This window comes from Chiloscyllium plagiosum, chromosome 33 (genome assembly GCF_004010195.1).
Source record: "Chiloscyllium plagiosum isolate BGI_BamShark_2017 chromosome 33, ASM401019v2, whole genome shotgun sequence".
Lineage (NCBI taxonomy): Eukaryota > Metazoa > Chordata > Chondrichthyes > Orectolobiformes > Hemiscylliidae > Chiloscyllium > Chiloscyllium plagiosum.
In genome coordinates, this window is record NC_057742.1 from 40,200,104 (window position 1) to 40,217,519 (window position 17,416).

The 17,416-nt window shown below is 42.7% G+C and overlaps 1 protein-coding gene across 5 annotated transcripts in view; it reads left to right on the forward strand.

The window, feature by feature from the left end:
- The window catches only part of kansl1b (KAT8 regulatory NSL complex subunit 1b), a 292,755-nt gene that overhangs the window by 223,664 nt on the left and 51,675 nt on the right, over positions 1 to 17,416 (forward strand). For all 5 annotated transcript variants that reach the window (XM_043675343.1, XM_043675344.1, XM_043675342.1 and 2 more), the window contains one exon: positions 14,269 to 14,434. In XM_043675343.1, the coding sequence (XP_043531278.1) occupies positions 14,269 to 14,434 (166 nt within the window). The remainder of the gene's footprint in view (positions 1 to 14,268; positions 14,435 to 17,416) is intronic.

The following is a 17,416-nucleotide window of genomic DNA, read 5'->3' on the forward strand; positions in this document are numbered from 1 at the left end:
TCCTGATTGCAACATGCCTGACCACCTGTTGCTGTATTGTCAGCAAATTTAGATACATTGCACTCTGCTTCCTCATTCTCACCAACTGATTCTCCAAAGCCTGTCCGCCATACAGGAGGCACAAGTCAAGAGTGTGATATAATACTTCCCACTTGCTGTTCCAATTCCAGAAGCTTCACCTTTCAAGAAACAGCAACACTCATGTATCCAGGACAAGCAGCCCACTTGATCGGCAAAGTCCACAAATGTTCAGTCACTCCACCACCAATGCTCAGTAGCAGCAGTCCACAAAATACACTGCAATGATTTGGCAAAAATCATTATACAGCACCTTCCAAACTCATGACCACTTGCATCTTGAAGGACAAAGGCAGCAGATAGATTGTAACACCACCGTCTACAAGTTCCCTTCCAAGCCACTCACCATTCTGACTTGGAAATGTATCGCTGTTCTTTCACTGTTGTTGGATCAAAATGTTGTAACTTCCTCCCTAATGTCTATAGCGGATAGACAGCAATGGTTCAAGAAGCTAGCTCAGTACCACCTTCTCAAGGATAGCTAAGGTTGATTCTATTTTCTATGTCTTAACCCATCTTCAGTATGTGCTAATACATAATTCTCAACCATATGAGCTTCTATCTGGCACTTTATTGAATGTTTTCTGGACATCCAAAAATACTGTATCTATCAATTCCTTTGCATCATTTTTGCTTGTTTTATCCTTGAAGAACCATGGTAAATTTGTCAAACGTGATTTCCCTCCATGAAATCATATTGACTCCCTTTGGTTGTGTTCAGGTCTTTCAAATGCTTTGCTATTTCCTCCTCAATAATGGACTCTTAATATTTACCCACTGACCAATATGACCCTGAATTGGCCTACAGATTTCTGTCTCCCTCCCTTCTTGAATACACAGACCACAGAAGCAGTTTTCCGAATTGCTGGAACCTTCTCAGAATTCAGTCAGTCCTGGAATATTTCAACCAATACCTCCACATTCTGTGCAGTTACTTGAAAGCAATTGTGTAGAGGCCATAGCAAAGTATCTGCCTTCAGTCCCATTAGTTTGAGAAGTACTTTTTATCCCTTGTGACAGAGATTGGTGTAAGATTGGTCCAATTCATGCCTTGTTTATCTGTTATTTTTGGGATGTTAAGAGAATCCTCTGCCATGAAGTTGGATGCAAAATATTATTTAAAATTGTATTTCCCTGTTCCCCACTGTGACCTCCAAGGCCACTTTAGCTGCTCTCTTTAGCTGTTTTGTTTTCATATGTAATTTACTTCAATCAATTTTCACCTCTTTGAGCTTTTTGTTATCTGCTGCTGGTTCCTGGGGTGGGGAGTTGTTGGGGGTCTGGTGGGTGGGCAGCTGGGGAGAGTCCCTGGGCAACCACTAGTTTACACCATTCTGTATACCTTAAGTTTTGTTTGGATACTCTTCTTGACCACCTTTGTTGAAGTGGATGGTTCATTCTTCTCACGAAGTCCTCCTTTTTGACTGGAAGAAATCTTTGCTGAGTGTTATGAAATGTCTGTTCATCCATTGAATATCCTCTTAGTCTTTTTTTCTCTGTCCACTTCAGACAACTCTTTATTCATACATCTTTAATTGCCCATTTTTAAGTTGGAGACATTAGTTTGAGACTCAAGTTGCTTTCCCTCAGACAGAAATTAAAATTCTACCGTGTTGTGATTGCTACCCATGAGAAGATCCTTAACCAGGAGAGCTCTTAATAATGCTGCTACTTCATCCATTCTAGATCTAAAATAGCCTATTTCTGGGTCAGTTGTGCAAAGTTAACAAAGCTACCCATTCTTCTTTTCCTTTTTGCCAATTTTGTTTCTTCATCAATTATTGAATTCCCAGTCTTGGTAACATTGTAATCATATCTCTGTAGTAGGAGCAAATTAAAACAACTTGATGTGCTGTCAAGTCATCTATCTTTTTACAAGTGCACGTATTCAAAAAAAAAGTCTTAAGCTTTGACTTGTAGCACGATTACTTTCTCTTGTTCTAATTCCTGCTGTAATCTTCTCTGCAAACTTTTAACCCCTTCCTGTAATGCAAAACGCTTTGATTATTGTAACACTGAGTTGCTGTGGCTGCATACATTTCTACATGCATTTTGTAGCCTGGATAGTGATAACAGAGACTCCAGTTTTCTCTCTCCCATGCCTTACCAGGAATGTCTCCTATGGTTACTCCTAGCATTAGTGTGTGTTGGAAAGATATATGAATATGCCTATCATGGCAATGAAATCCTGGGCTAAAACTTCAACTCAGATCTTCGAGCTTAGCAGCAGTCTTGTATCACAAAACTTCCACATTTTCTGGTGGATCGTTCAGGTTAGGATATGAGGATTGACTTGGAGATGAGAGAAACTGAAATTATTTCTGGAGCAGATGGTTCAGGAGAGATTGAAGGAGTGTTGAAAATAGAGATTTTGATGGAATAAATAAGGAAGAACTGCAAGAGGATTAATACCCAAAGAGGGGAACACTCCAAATATTTGGCAAAAGAATTAGCAAGGAGATTATGACTATTTTCTAAATGGGATAAGATTTCAGAAATCTGAAACAGTGATTTTTTTTTCATAAATTCATTTACGGTATTAGGGTATTGCTGGCTAGGCATGCATTTATTGCCCATATCTAATTAGAGGGCAGTTAAGAGTCAACCAACTTGGGCGTCCCAGTTTGGGATTTTCTTAAGGTTAACATTCAGGTTCATTTGGCAACTAGGAAGGCAAATGCAATGTTAGCATTCATTTCAAGAGGGCTACAATATGAAAGCAGAGATGTACTACTGAGGCTGTATAAGCATCTGGTCAGATTGCATTTAAAATGTTGAAAGCACTTTCAGGTCCCATATCTATGGAAGGATATACTGGCATTAGAGGGGGTCGAGAGGAAGTTGACAAGAATGATCCCAGGGATAGAGAGTTTGTCATCTGGAGAGGGGTTGAGGAGTCTGGGTGTGTCCTCAGAAGGGTGAGTGGGGATCTCATTGAAACTTGGGGAAGGCAGAGAGGCCTAGATATAGTGGTCACACAGACATTTCTCATATTATAAAATTGTAGAATCCTGACAGTGTAGAAGCAGACCATCCGGCTCATTGAGTCCACACCAACCCTCCAAAGCACATGCCACTCAGACCCACCTCCTTACTCTGTCCCTGTAATCCTGCATTTCCTTGGCAAACCCACTTAGCTTGCACATCCCTGACCAATCTACCTAAGCTGCACACCTTTAGATTGTGGGAGCACCCAGAGGAAACCCACACAGACATGTCGAACATGTGCGAACTCCGCACAGACAGTTCCCCAAAGCTTGAATTGAGCCCAGGTCCCTGGCGCTATGAGGCAGCAGTGCTAACCGCTGAGCCCCATTGCTGCCCAGAAGTAGTAGGAGAGACGAGGACCCGGCACAGCCTTAAAGTGAGGGGATAACCTTTTAGAACTGAAATGAGCAGGAATTTCTTCAACCAAGTGGCAATGAGCCTGTGGAACCCATTGCCACAGAAGGCTGTGGAGGCCAAATCATTGATTGTACTTAAGACAGAGACAGGTTCTTGATTAATAAGGGGGTCAAGGGTTACTGCGAGAGGTTAAGAGAATGGGATTGAGAAACAAATCAGCCTGATCGAATACTGGAGCAGACTCAATGGGTCAAATGGCCTAATTTGGTTTTATATCTTATGGTCTATGCTCTTCTGGCCTTAAGAGTATGAGATGGGGAAACGCAGGAAGGGAGTTCATGATGACTGGGGATGTTCAGAGCTAGCAGCCACAGTCTGAGCATCCGGGTAGGTCAGTTGGGACTGAGATGAGGAGAACTGTTTTCATGGAGAGAGTGGTGAGCCTGTTGAATTCTCAAGCTAAAACATCAAATGTTCTCAAGATAGAGTGGGATATAGGTTTTGGGCTAAAGGGATCAAATGGTAGGTGAGATAAAGTAGGAATAGATAGTGAGTTGGTTGATCAGCCATGATCTTATTGAATGGCAGAGAAAGCTTAAGTGCCGAATGGCTGCCTCATAGTTTTTATTTTCTGTGTTATTAAATCTTTTGAACTGTCTTGAGTTTTTTCTGTCTTCATCATTTGTCTGCCTGTGTTTGGGGATTGGAAGAGTCTGTTCAAGTTACACAAATTAGAAATCTTTCTTTTACCGTTTTTGTTAAAGTTGTGTTACAAATTAACAGATTCATTTTTCTTCTACTGTCATTGAAGAATTGTGTTTTTTTTTGTCCCTGTAGCAGTCAGATAAATTGTGTTTTTGTGATCTTGTTGTGGGATTTTTATATATTTACACATTTGTGATGACTTGTGAAACAGAGAGGTACGATTATTGGTGCACTCTTGCCAGTTAAATCGTGACAAATGTTTGAGTTTTCCGCTACATTTTGAACGAGGACAACTTAATTTTGAATGCAGAGTTAGTCTAAGCTTAAAGCACAGATACCAGGTTTCTCAGACTAAAATAAAGTAGTATTAGCATCCATTAAACTTTTAAGAGAGAGCCTAAAAAAATGTACAAGAGTTATCAAGAGGCCAGCTGATAGAATTGGCAGGAGAAAATGAGGGCTGGAGATCATAGTTGAGAGTGTAGTTCTGGAAGGGTACAGCCGGTCAGGCCCAGCAGAAGATTTGACACTTCAGCCATAAGCCCTTCACCAGGAAATATCAGGATAGAATTGGCACATAAAATTAGAAGTGGAATTGCTTGTCAGAGCTCAGATAATTGAAGGCTATACATGCTATCGTAAGGACAGACTGGCAGAGGGGATGGGGTGGCCCTGTTGGTAAGGAATGATATTCAGTCCCTTGTGCAGGGGGACCTAGAATCAGGGGATGTCGAGTCAGCATAGATAGAGCTGAGAAGTTCTAAGGGTAGAAAGACCCTAATGGGAGTTATCTACAGGCCCCCAAACAGTAGCCTGGATGTAGTGTGTAAGTTGAATAAGGAGCTGAAATTGGCCTGTCGCAAAGATATTACTACAGTTGTTATGGGGGATTTCAACATGCAGGTAGACTGGGAGAATCCGGATGGTACTGGACCCCAAGAAAGGGAGTTTGTGGAGTGCCTCTGAGATGGATTCTTAGAACAGCTTGTGCTGGAGCCCATCAGGGAGAAAGCAATTCTGGATCTGGTGTTGTGCAACAAACCAGATTTGATCAGGGACCTCGAAGTAAAGGAGCCATTAGGGGGTAGTGATCAGAATACAATAAGGTTTAATCTGCAGTTTGAAAGGGAGAGGGTAGAATCGGAAGTGACAATATTTCAGTTGAATAAGGGGGACTATGGAGCTATGAGGGAGGAGCTGGCCAAAGTTCAATGGTGCAATACCCTAGCAGGGATGGTAGTGGAACAACAATGGCAGGTATTTCTGGGTATAATGCAGAAGATGCAGGATCAGTTCATTCCAAAAAGGACGAAAGATCCTAAGGGGTGGCCGTGGCTGTCGAGGGAAGTTAAGGACCATATAAAGACAAAAGGGGAAAAGTATAACATAGCAAAGATGAGTGGGAAATCGAAAGACTGGGAAGCTTTAAAAGAACAACAGAGGATTACTAAAATGGAAATACGCCAAGAAAAAAATCAGGTACGAAGGTAAACTGGGCAAAAATATAAAGGAGGTATGTGAAAAGAAAAAAATGGTTAAGACTAAAATTGGGCCCTTGAAGACCGAAACAGATGAATTTATTACGGGGAACAAAGAAACGGCAGAAGAGTTGAATTGGTACTTTAGATCTGTCTTCACTGGGGAAGACACGAGCAATCTCCCACATGTAATAGTGGCTGAAGGACCTGAACTGAAGGGAATTTATATTAGGCAGGAAATGGTGTTGGAGAGATTGTTAGGAATGAAGGCTGATAAGTTCCCGGGACCTGATGGTCTGCATCCCAGGGTACTGAAGGAGGTGGCTCTAGAAATCGTGGATGCATTGGTGATCATTTTCCAATGTTCTATAGATTCAGGATCAGTTCCTGCGGATTGGAGGGTGGCTAATGTTGTCCCACTTTTTAAGAAAGGAGGGAGAGAGAAAACAGAGAATAGTCCCACTTTTTAAGAAAGGAGGGAGAGAGAAAACAGAGAATTATAGACCAGTTAGTCTGACCTCGCTGGTGGGAAAATTGCTAGAGTCAATTATAAAGGACGAAATTATGACACATCTGGATAGCAGTACCAGGATAGGTCAGAGTCAGCATGGATTTATGAAGGGAACATCATGCTTGACTAATCTTCTGGAATATTTTGAGGATGTAACTCTGAAGGTGGACAAGGGAGATCCAGTGGATGTAGTATACCTGGACTTTCAGAAAGCCTTTGATAAAGTCCCACATAGGAGGTTAGTGAGCAAAATTAGGGGCATGGTATTAGGAGCAAAATACTGACATGGATTGAAAATTGGTTGGCTGACAGGAAACAGAGTGTGGTGTGCCGCAGGGATCACTGCTGGGACCGCAGCTTTTTATGATGCACATTAATGATATAGATGAAGGTATTAAAAGTAATATTAGCAAATTCGCTGATGACACAAAGCTGGGTGGCAGGGTGAAATGTGAGGAGGATGTTAGGAGAATGCAGGGTGACCTGGATAGGCTAGGTGAGTAGACGGATGCGTGGCAGATGCAGTTTAATGTGGATAAATGTGTGGTTATCCACTTTGGCAAGAACAGGAAGGCAGATTACTACCGAAATGGAGTCAAGTTAGGTAAAGGGGCAGTACAACGAGATCTCGGTGTTCTTGTGTATCAGTCAATGAAAGCAAGCATGCAGGTACAGCTGGCAGTGAAGAAAGCTAATAGCATGCTGGCCTTCATAACAAGAGGAATTGAGTATAGAAGCAAAGAGGTCCTTCTGCAGCTGTATAGGGCCCTGGTAAGACTGCACCTGGAATATTGTGCACAGTTTTGGTCTCCAAATTTGAGGAAAGACTTTCTGGCTATTGAGGGAGTGCAACGTAGGTTCACAAGGTCAATTCCCGGAATGGCGGGACTATCTTACGCTGAAAGATTGGAGCGACTGGGCTTGTATACCCTTGAGTTTAGAAGGCTGAAAGGAGATCTGATTGAGACGTATAAGATTATTAAAGGATTAGACACTCTGGAGACAGGAAGCATGTTTCCGCTGATGGGTGAGTCCCGAACCAGAGGACACAGTTTAAAAATAAGGGGTAGGCCACTTAGAACAGAGTTGAGGAGAAACTACTTCACCCAGAGAGTGGTGGGTGTGTGGAATGCTCTGCCCCAGAAGGCAGTGGAGGCCAAGTCTCTGGATACTTTCAAGAAAGAGTTGGATCGAGCTCTTAAGGATAGTGAAACCAAGGGTTATGGGGATAAGGCAGGAACAGGATACTGATTGAGGATGATCAGCCATGATCATAATGAATGGTGGTGCTGGCTCGAAGGGCGGAATAGCCTACCCCTGCACCTATTGTCTATTGAAACACTAATTCAGAATTTGGATTTGGGATAAATACAAAAGAGACCAATTATTCCAAGTAGTGAACAAAGTTATAGTCCATAGAATGTAGTCCAACAGGTTTATTTGGAAGTACTAGCTTTCAGAGTGCTGCTCCTTCAGATAGCTGTGGACAGGCTCATAAGGCGCACAACTTATAGCAAAAGGTGACCGTGTCATGCAACTGAAATAATGTATTTAACAAACCAAGACTCCTGTTAAGTCTTTCATCTTTTAGAGTGAGTTGGAGGTTTTGGTTTATTAATACTTAAATTCTATCCTGCCCTGCTCAAAACCATGCTGCCTATCACTGATAAGCCCATTTTCTTCCAACTGAAAATAAATCCTATCCCTCACTATCTTTTCCAGCAGTTTCCCTACCACTGATGTCAGGCTCACCGGTCTATAATTATTTGGATTATCCTACCTTCCTTAAGCTAGGGACAACATTAGCAATTCTCTAGTCCTCCAAGACCTCACCCATGTTCAAGGATGCTGCGAAGATATCTGTTAAGGCCCCAGCTATTTCCTCTTTCGCTTCCCTCAGTAACCTAGGATAGATTCCATCCAGACCTGGGGACTTCTGTACTTAATGCCAACTTGACCTGCGCATGTCATAAACATGGACTTCAGTAAGGTGTTTGATAAGCTTCCCCACAGTAGGCTGATGGAGAAAGTGAAGTTGCATGGGGTCCCCGGTGTACTAGCTGGATGGATAGAGAACTGGCTGAGCAACAGGAGACAGACAGCAGTAGTGGAAGGGAGTTTATCAAAATGGAGAGCTGTGACCAGCAGTGTTCCACAGGGATTTGTGATGGAACATAAAACAGGACAGCACAGAGCATGCCCTTCAGACCACGATGTTGTGCCGACCATTGATCCTCATGTAAGTTAAACCTCATGTACCAACCCTCAAATTTCTGTGACCATATGCATGCCCAGCAGTCTCTTAAAAACCTCGCTTTCACAACTGCTCTCCAAAGCATCCACATCTTTCCTATATTAGGGCGACCAGAACTGGACACAGTATTCCAAGTGCAGTCTAACCAAAGTTCTATAGAGCTCCGACAAGATCTCTCGGTTTTTAACTCAATCTTAAACTTAAACTTAATGAAAGCCAAAACACCATATGCTTTCTTAACAACCTTGTCTATTTGTGTGGCAATTTTAAGGGATCTATGTACCTGCACACCAAGATCCCGCTGTTCCTCCACACTGCCAAGAATCCTGTCCTTAATCCTGTACTCAACTTTCAAGTTCGACCTTCCAAAATGCATCACTTTGCATTTATCCAGGTTGAACTCCATCTGCCACCTCTCAGCCCATCTCTGCATCCTGTTAATGTCACGCTGCAGCCTGCAACAGTCCTCTATACTGTCAACGACACTTCCAACCTTTGTGTTGTCTGCAAACTTGCAACCCATGATATACATGAATGTTCAAGAGAAAGATATAGGTCATCTGATTACTAAGTTTGCAGATGACACTAAGACTGGTGGAGTAGCAGACAGTGAACGGGACTGTCAGAGAATACAGCAGAATATAGATAATTAGAGAGTTCGGCAGAGAAATAGCAAGTGAAGTTCAATCTGGGCAAACGCGAAGTGATGCATTTTGGAAGATCCAGAGTGAACTGTACAGTAAATGGAAAGCCCAGGAAAAAATTGATGTACAGAGAGATCTGGGTGTTCAGGTCCATTGTTCCCTGAAGGTGGCAACGCAGGTTAATAGAGTGGTCAAGAAGGCATGTGGCATGCTTTCTTTCATCAGTGGCGTATTGAGTACAAGAGTTGGCAGGTCATGTTACAGTTGTATAGGACTTTGGTTTGGCCACATTTGAAATACTGTGTACAGTTCTGGTCACCACATTACCAGAAGGATGTGGCTGCTTTGAAACAGGTGCAGAGGAGGTTCACCAGGATGTTGCCTGGTATGGAGGATGCTAGCTATGAAGAGAGGTTGAGTAGATTAGGATTATTCTCATTAGAAAGGTGGATGTTGAGGGGGGGACCTGACTGAGGTCTGTAAAATCATGAGAGGTATAGTTGGGGTGGATAACAAGCTTTTTCCCCAGAGTGGGGAACTCAATTACTAAGGGTCACAAGTTCAAAGTGAGAGGGAAAAGGTTTCAGGGAGATATGCGTGGAAAGTTCTTTACGCAGAGAGTGGTGAGTACCTGGAATGCATTGCCAGTGGAGATGGTAGAGGCAGACACGATAGCATCTTTTAAGATGTACCTCGACAAATACATTAATGGGCAGGGAACAGAGGGATAAGGAATCTTGGAACATAGGTGATAGGTTTAAATAGAGGACCTGGATCGGCAGAGGCTTGCAGGCCGAAGGGCCTGTTCCTGTGCTGTAATTCGCATTGTTTTGTTAAATCCCAGAACTACTTTTAAGTCACATTCTCGAGATAACTTAAGGTTTTATTTTTTTAAAAAGTGACATCTCAGCTCAGACAATGTATTAAAGGTGTGAGGTTAGAGTCTGTTTCTATCCTAATCTTGAGTCAGACTCTGGTTCTGTTTCCAAAGTGGGAATTTCTAAAACGTTACATGGATTGACTCTATGTTGTATGCTGTTTGAGCAAAATAGAATGTGTCTGCAAATGCACATTCACCCCATAGATTTATGTCTGTGTGCGTACATGAGAGAGAGTGCGAGTGTGTGAGCAAGCGCAAGTGAGTGCACATGAGAGAGTGTGTGTGTTTGCATGAGTGTGGCAGAGTATAAACCTGACAGGGTGGGAGTGTGTGGGAGGTCTGTGTGTGTGCGAGAGGGTCTGCGTGAGTGTGTGTGCGCGCGCGCTGTGTGCATGGGGTAGTGTGACATGAACCCAAGGATGGTTGAGGCCATCCTCATGGGTGCCGAACTTGGCTATCAGCTTCTGCTCAACCACTGTGTTGTTGCATATCCCAAAGTCCACTTTTGAGGATGGTCGCCCGAAGATCTGAGGCACGGTGGCACAGTGGTTAGCACTGCTGCCTCACAGCGCCAGAGACCTGGGTTCAATTCCCGCCTCAGGCGACTGACTGTGTGGAGTTTGCACGTTCTCCCCGTGTCTGCGTAGGTTTCCTCCGGGTGCTCCAGTTTCCTCTCACAGTCCAAAGATGTGCGGGTCAGGTGAATTGGCCATACTAAATTGCCCATAGTGTTAGGTAAGGGGTAAATGTAGGGGTATGGGTGGGTTGCGCTTCGGCGGGGCGGTGTGGACTTGTTGGACCGAAGGGCCTGTTTTCACACTGTAATCTAATCTAATCTAATCAAATATCCTTGACCGCTGAAGGGCGTCCCGACTGGGAGGGAACACCTTGGGTTCATGTCACACTATAGATGACCCCACTACACTATACGTTCTCTCACACATGCACACTCTCACGTACTCTCCCACTCACGCAGATGCTCTCTCTCACACACACAAGTACACCCCACCCCCATACTCTCACTCATGCACACACATCTTCTTACAGGTTTATACCCTGTCACACTCATACGCACATTCTACCACGCACACGCAAAACACACTCTAAAGCGCATTCACACTTTCACGCGCGTTTTCTCTTTCTCGCTTTCATACAATCTGCAGTTAGTCAATTCATATAAGAGTCATAGAGATGTATAGCACGGAAACAGAATCTTCAATCCAACTTGTGCATGCTGACCACATATCCTTACCTAATCTAGTCCCATTTGCCAGCACTTGGCCCATATCCCTCTAAACCCTTCCTATTCATATACCCATCCAGATGCCTTTTAAATGTTGCAATTGTACCAGCCTCGTCTGGCAGCTCATTCCATACACGTACCACCTTCTGCGTGAAAACGTTGCCCCTTAGGTCCATTTTATATCGTTCCCCTCTCACCCTTAACGTGTTCCCTCTAGTTCTGGACTCCCCCACCCCAGGGGAAGACCTTGTCTGTTTATCTTATCCATGCCCCTCATGATTTTATGAACATCTTTAAGGTCACCCCTCAGCCTCGACACTCCAGGGAAAACAGCCCCAGCTTATTTAGCCTCTCCTTTTAGCTCAAATCCTCCAACCCTGGCAATATTCTTGTAAATAGTTTGTGAAACCTTTAACAACACCAAATAGAACCAATCCGACTCAAGATTGGGATACAGACAGACTCTAACCTCACACCTTTAATGTATTGTCTGAGCTGAGATCTCAACATTTTTCATAAAACCTTAAGTTATGTTGAGAATGTGACTTAAAAGTAGTTCTGGGATTTACATATTAATGAACCAAAACTTGCAACCCATTCTAAAAGATGAAAGACTTAACAGCCATCTCGGTTTGTTCAATATATCATATCAGTTGTATGACACTGTGATCTTTTGCCATACATTGTGTGTCTTATGATCCTGCTCCATAGCTACCTGATGAATGAGCAACTCTGAAAACTAGTGCTTCCAAATAAACCTGTTGGACTATCACCGAGTGTGTGAATTTTAACTTTGTCCACCCCAGTCCAACACTGGCACCTCCACAGAATGTGATTATAGTTTAGCCATGGACTTGTGTCCTTGTGGAGTTCTACAGTGTCCTCCTTTCTGTTTATAATGCGACCCAAGTTTTCTATGGTCCTCAAACTTTGAAATTGTCCACATGAAATCTAAATCTAAAGCAAAGGTCCCAAAATCAACTTGTGTGGAACTCCATTGCAAACCTTCATTCAGTATGAAAGATATCCATTGATCATTGCAACAGTATTTCCTATTACTCAGCCAATTTTATACCCACGTTGCACTTGTCCCTTTTCGTTCCTGTGGCGTGTAAGCTGTAATTTAGCTCAAGTCTGATTGTGGCACTGTGTTGAATCCCTTCTAATGGTCCATATGCATCACATCTACAACATTACCCTCATTGATACTTTCTTTTGGCTCTTCAGAAATCTCCATCGAGATTGTGAAACATGACTTTCCTACATCAATCTACCTTTTTCCATTTGACTGATTCTGCCCAGGATAATTATTTCTTGAAGCTTCCCCACTGCTCAAGTTAAGCTGACTTTGTCTGTAGCTTCACTGCTTCTCCTTTCAACCTTTTTTTCAACAGAGGTATAATGTTTGCAATCTTTCCCACGTTCAGAGAAGATTGAAAGTTTATTGTCAGCTCCCTTGAAAATTTGTCTTCAATAGCCTTGGCTACATTTCATCAGATCCTGGCATTCAAATTTAAGAACCCACACTTCTTATCAATGTTGAACTCTTTTAGTTTCAGAGCTAATTTCTTTGTTACTTTGGCCTGGGTAGTATTTATCGCCTCAGTAAAGACAGATGCCAAGTTTTTATTTAATACTTCAACCATGCCCCATGATGCCACATGTAAATTGCCTTCTCGGTCACTAATCAACCGTACTCATCCTATTACCCCCACTTTTGCTGTGTGTATGACTGTAAAATACTCTGCATTTTCTTTATGCTAGCTGCCAGCCTTTTGTCATAATCCTTCTTTGCTTGCTTAGTATTGCTGTTTCACCCCTTCTCTGAACCTTCTGTCTCCCCTTGGTTCTCAGGTGTAATTTCTACCTGACACCTGTCAAGTTCCTTTTTTTTACTTTACCATAAATTTTACCCCTCTTTATCACCTGGGAAGTTCTGAATTTGTTTGTCCTTTCTTACCTCCATAAGGAAATGATTGTATGTGACCCATTTCTTTCTTAAAGGGAGCCAAATACGTGTTAGCTGAATATGATCTGCATGACTACAGAGGCTGTCGGGAGTGCACGTGCTTTTCAGGTCTTATCCAGTCAACTTCTTAGTTTACTCTGCCCAAGTCCTCTTGACATCAACACAGTGGATAGTGTTCACTGCACACAAATGAAGCATTAAACCTTTCAGACCTTTATACAGTGGGGAAGGCTATATTTTTTAACAAGTCTTTGAATCAAATTGTTATTAGTATTCTTTGGAGGAGATAAAAAGTGCAGTGATATGGCAGTGGCTGGGATATTTGGGGCGAGTCAAAAGGGAGGATCATAACATAAGATGACTTTACTAAAATAGTGAGAATCTTTCAGGAGCAAAAGGATAGTAAGAAGCTTTGAGATAGTGAAAGACAGTAAGGATTAAATTCCTGTAGAGTTTTTTATGGCCATAGGATGTTCTAAAAGCCGTTTGAAATCCATGAAGTACATTTGAAGTTGGATTGTAACTGCTGTTTTTAAAATGAAGAAAAGTAATTGATTGCATGTGCAAAAAGAAGAATTGTTTATTTTGTCACACCAAAAGGTTTTTTGGACACATAAAGATATTCATTTTAAAAATCTCCTTTCATGTGCCAAGTCAAGGTATCCTTCATTTCAAATGTGAAGTGAAAAAATTTATGGCAGATATCAATGTTAAAATAAATTGTTTTCTTAACACAAGAAATAATTCTCTTTTTTTTAAAACCTCAAATACTGAGGTACATCGGCGGGTCAGTATGGACTTGGGCCCAAGGGTCTGTTTCCACACTGTAGGGAATCTAATCTAATCTAATTATGATGTAAGCAATAGAAGATTGTAAGTGGCTGCTGAAAATTTTGCAATGTTAATTTTCTTAATTCATTTTACACAAATCTCATCAGCACTGCATCATGTTGCATTGTTTTAATATTTTTCTTCTACATCTGTGGTAACTTGTTAAGAATATTTTTGGTTTGTGGATGATTTTTGTTTCTACTGGTGACGCATATCAATAGCTTACTTGATACTGGGACATGTGAGAAAGTTTGTTCTGTACAGTGATAGTAACACATGTAGGGAACCTTACTGACAATCATTGATTGTTTTATCTGTGCCTGTTTGCAGATCCAGCGTCCTCTTGCAGTGCGATGTAACTGTGATGTCACAACTTCTTGCATCATGTGTGCATCCAAGAATTCAGAATCATTTGAGAATTGCTACGACATGCCTGTGTCGGAGCGGCTAGCGCTGTTAGATCCCTGTCTCCACCCGGTCCTTTCAGTTTCTGATGGTAAGTTCTGTAAAGACTATGGCTTAGTTACATTTTCAATGTAATGAGCGTCATTATATGGCACAAAAACAAATTATTGGAAAAGCTCAGCAGGTGTGGCAGTATCTGTGAAGAGAAATCAGTGTTAACATTTTGGGTCAGAACTGATGCTAGCTAGGATTATGTTGGTTTTTATGCAGATGATAGGTGAGGGAGAAGGGGGGTAAGGAGTAAATGGTCGATGGGGACAGAACCCAAAGAGAGAAAAGAACAGTTGGGCGGAGAAAGGATTGGATAATGATCTAGCTGGGAGGGTGAAGAGCTCTTAATGGAGACTGTTAATGGCTGACAATGGGTTGTGTGTAATAGTGATCATGAGGCCTTATGTGTGGGGGTGGGGGACTGGGACTTGAGAGTTCAAGCCCTAAAGTTATTCAACTCGATAGATAGTCCATAAGACATAGAAGCAGAAATTAGGCCATTCGACCCATCAAGTCTGCTCTGCCATTCTATCGTGGCTGATAGGTTTTTCAACCTCATTTTCCTGTTTTCTCCTTGTAACCTCTGATCCCCTTGACAATCAAGAACTTAGCTATCTTTGTTTTAAATATGCTCTGTGACCTAACCCCCACAGCCTTCTGTGGTATTGAATTCCACAGATTCACCACTCTCTGTCTAAAGAAATTGCTCCTTATCTCTGTTCTAAAACGTTTTCCCTTAACTCTAATACTGTGCCGTTGGGCCCTCGTCTCCTGCCAATGGAAACATCTTCCCAACATTCACTCTATCCAGACTGTTCAGTATTCTGTAAGTTTCAATCAGATCCTCCCTCATCCTTCTAACCTCCAAGTATTGACACAGTGTTCTCAAAAGATCCTGCCTTTCATTGGTGGGATCATTCTCGTGAATCTCTTCTGAACCAGCTCCTGGGCCTATACATCTTTCCTGAGGTATGGGGCCTACGATTGCTCACAATGCTCTAAATTTAGCCTTTTAAAGTCTCAGAAGTCCATCCCTGCCTTTATATTCTAGTCCTCTGAGTTAAATGACAACATTGTATTTGCCTTCCAAACTACTGACTCAACCTGTAAGTTTACCTTTAGAGAAACCAGGACTACAACTCCCAAGTCCCTTTGCACTTTAGATTTCTGGACTTTCTCCCCATTTAGAAAACACTTTATTCTTCCTAAAAAAGATTCCTGAAGGCTGCAGGATCCCCAAGTGGAAAATGAGGTATTGTTCTTCCAGCTTATGCTCAGCTTTGCTGGAGCACTGCAGCAAGTCTGAGACAAAAATATTGGACAGGAAAACTCACTGCCACCGCCGACATAAACTACAAGTTCCAGGTCATTACCACTCATTGCATCAAAAACTTGGAAAGGAAAACGTCCTGCTGCTTTCCTGTCCTTTGAAAGCTGTGGCTGAAGGTTTCTCTCTCAGTCTGTGCCACAGCAGAAACGTAATTATGTTTTAACCAACATTTCTGAAGTAACTTTATCGTACAGTAGACTTTTTCAGCATCATTCAAGTACGCCATCTGGTGACTGCGCCATGGAACTGCAAAGGAGGTCTATGTTCCTTCTCCACTGGGAGCAGAAAAATAGGAACCTGATTCAGTCGATTGGTTCCTTGAGCCTGCTGTCCCATTCAACCTAATCTTCCACCTTGATCCCACCATCCTCCCTTAACTATCAGACATCATTTATTACCCAAAAGTCTTGTACTCTGTCTTAAATAAACAGAACCACTCAGCGTAAGTTTTTCCTACAGAATTCCAAATATTAGCACTTCTTGAGTGATTAAATTTCTCCTTTACTCAGTCTTTTAAAAAAAATTTAATTTTCTGACACCAGTTTTCTAAATTCATCAACCAAGAAAAACCTTCCCAAGCCCATTCAAGATTTTGTTGAATTTAGAGCAAGAAAGAAAACGTGCCAGCCATCTGACAGGGATTTAGATACATTTTTGAAAGGAGTCTGAAGTGTGACAAAGTATGCCTTTAACAAGGATTTGTTGTCCTGTTCCTCTTTAGATTTAGATTACTTACAGTGTGGAAACGGGCCCTTCAGCCTAACAAGTCCACACTGACCCGCATCAACCCAGGCCCATTCCCCAACATTTTGCCCCTTCACCTAACACTACGGGCAATTTAGCATGGCCAGTTCACCTGACCTGCACAATTTTGGGTTGTGGGAGGAAACCGGAGCACCTGGAGGAAACCCGCGCAGACACGGGGAGAATGTGCAAACTCTACACAGTCAGTCGCCTGAGGCAAGAATTGAACCCGGGTCTCTGGCGCTGTGAGGCAGCAGTGCTAACCACTGTGCCACCGTGCCGCCCACAAAAAGGTCAAAGTTTGTGCGAAGATTTGTAGCTCGGGTGCTCGTTGCTGTGGTTCTGTTCGCTGAGCTGGAAGTTTTTGTTGCAAACGTTTCGTCCCCTGGCTAGGCGACATCATCAGTGCTTGGGAGCCTCCTGCGAAGCGCTTCTTTGATGTTTCCTCCGGTGTTTATAGTGGTCTGTCCCTGCCGCTTCCGGTTGTCAGTTTCAGCTGTCCGCTGTAGTGGTTGGTATATTGGGTCCAGGTCGATGTGTTTGTTGATGGAGTTTGTGGATGAATGCCATGCCTCTAGGAATTCCCTGGCTGTTCTCTGTCTGGCTTGCCCTATGATAGTAGTGTTGTCCCAGTCGAACTCATGTTGCTTGTTATCTGCGTGTGTGGCTACTAAGGATAGCTGGTCATGTCGTTTCGTGGCTAGTTGATGTTCATGTATGCGGATTGTTAGCTGTCTTCCTGTTTGTCCTATATAGTGTTTAGTGCAGTCCTTGCATGGTATTTTGTACACTACATTCGTCTTGCTCATGTTGGGTATCGGGTCCTTCGTTCTGGTGAGTTGTTGTCTGAGTGTGGCTGTTGGTTTGTGTGCCGTTATGAGTCCTAGGGGTCCCAGTAGTCTGGCTGTCAGTTCCGAGATGCTCCTGATGTATGGTAGTGTGGCTAGT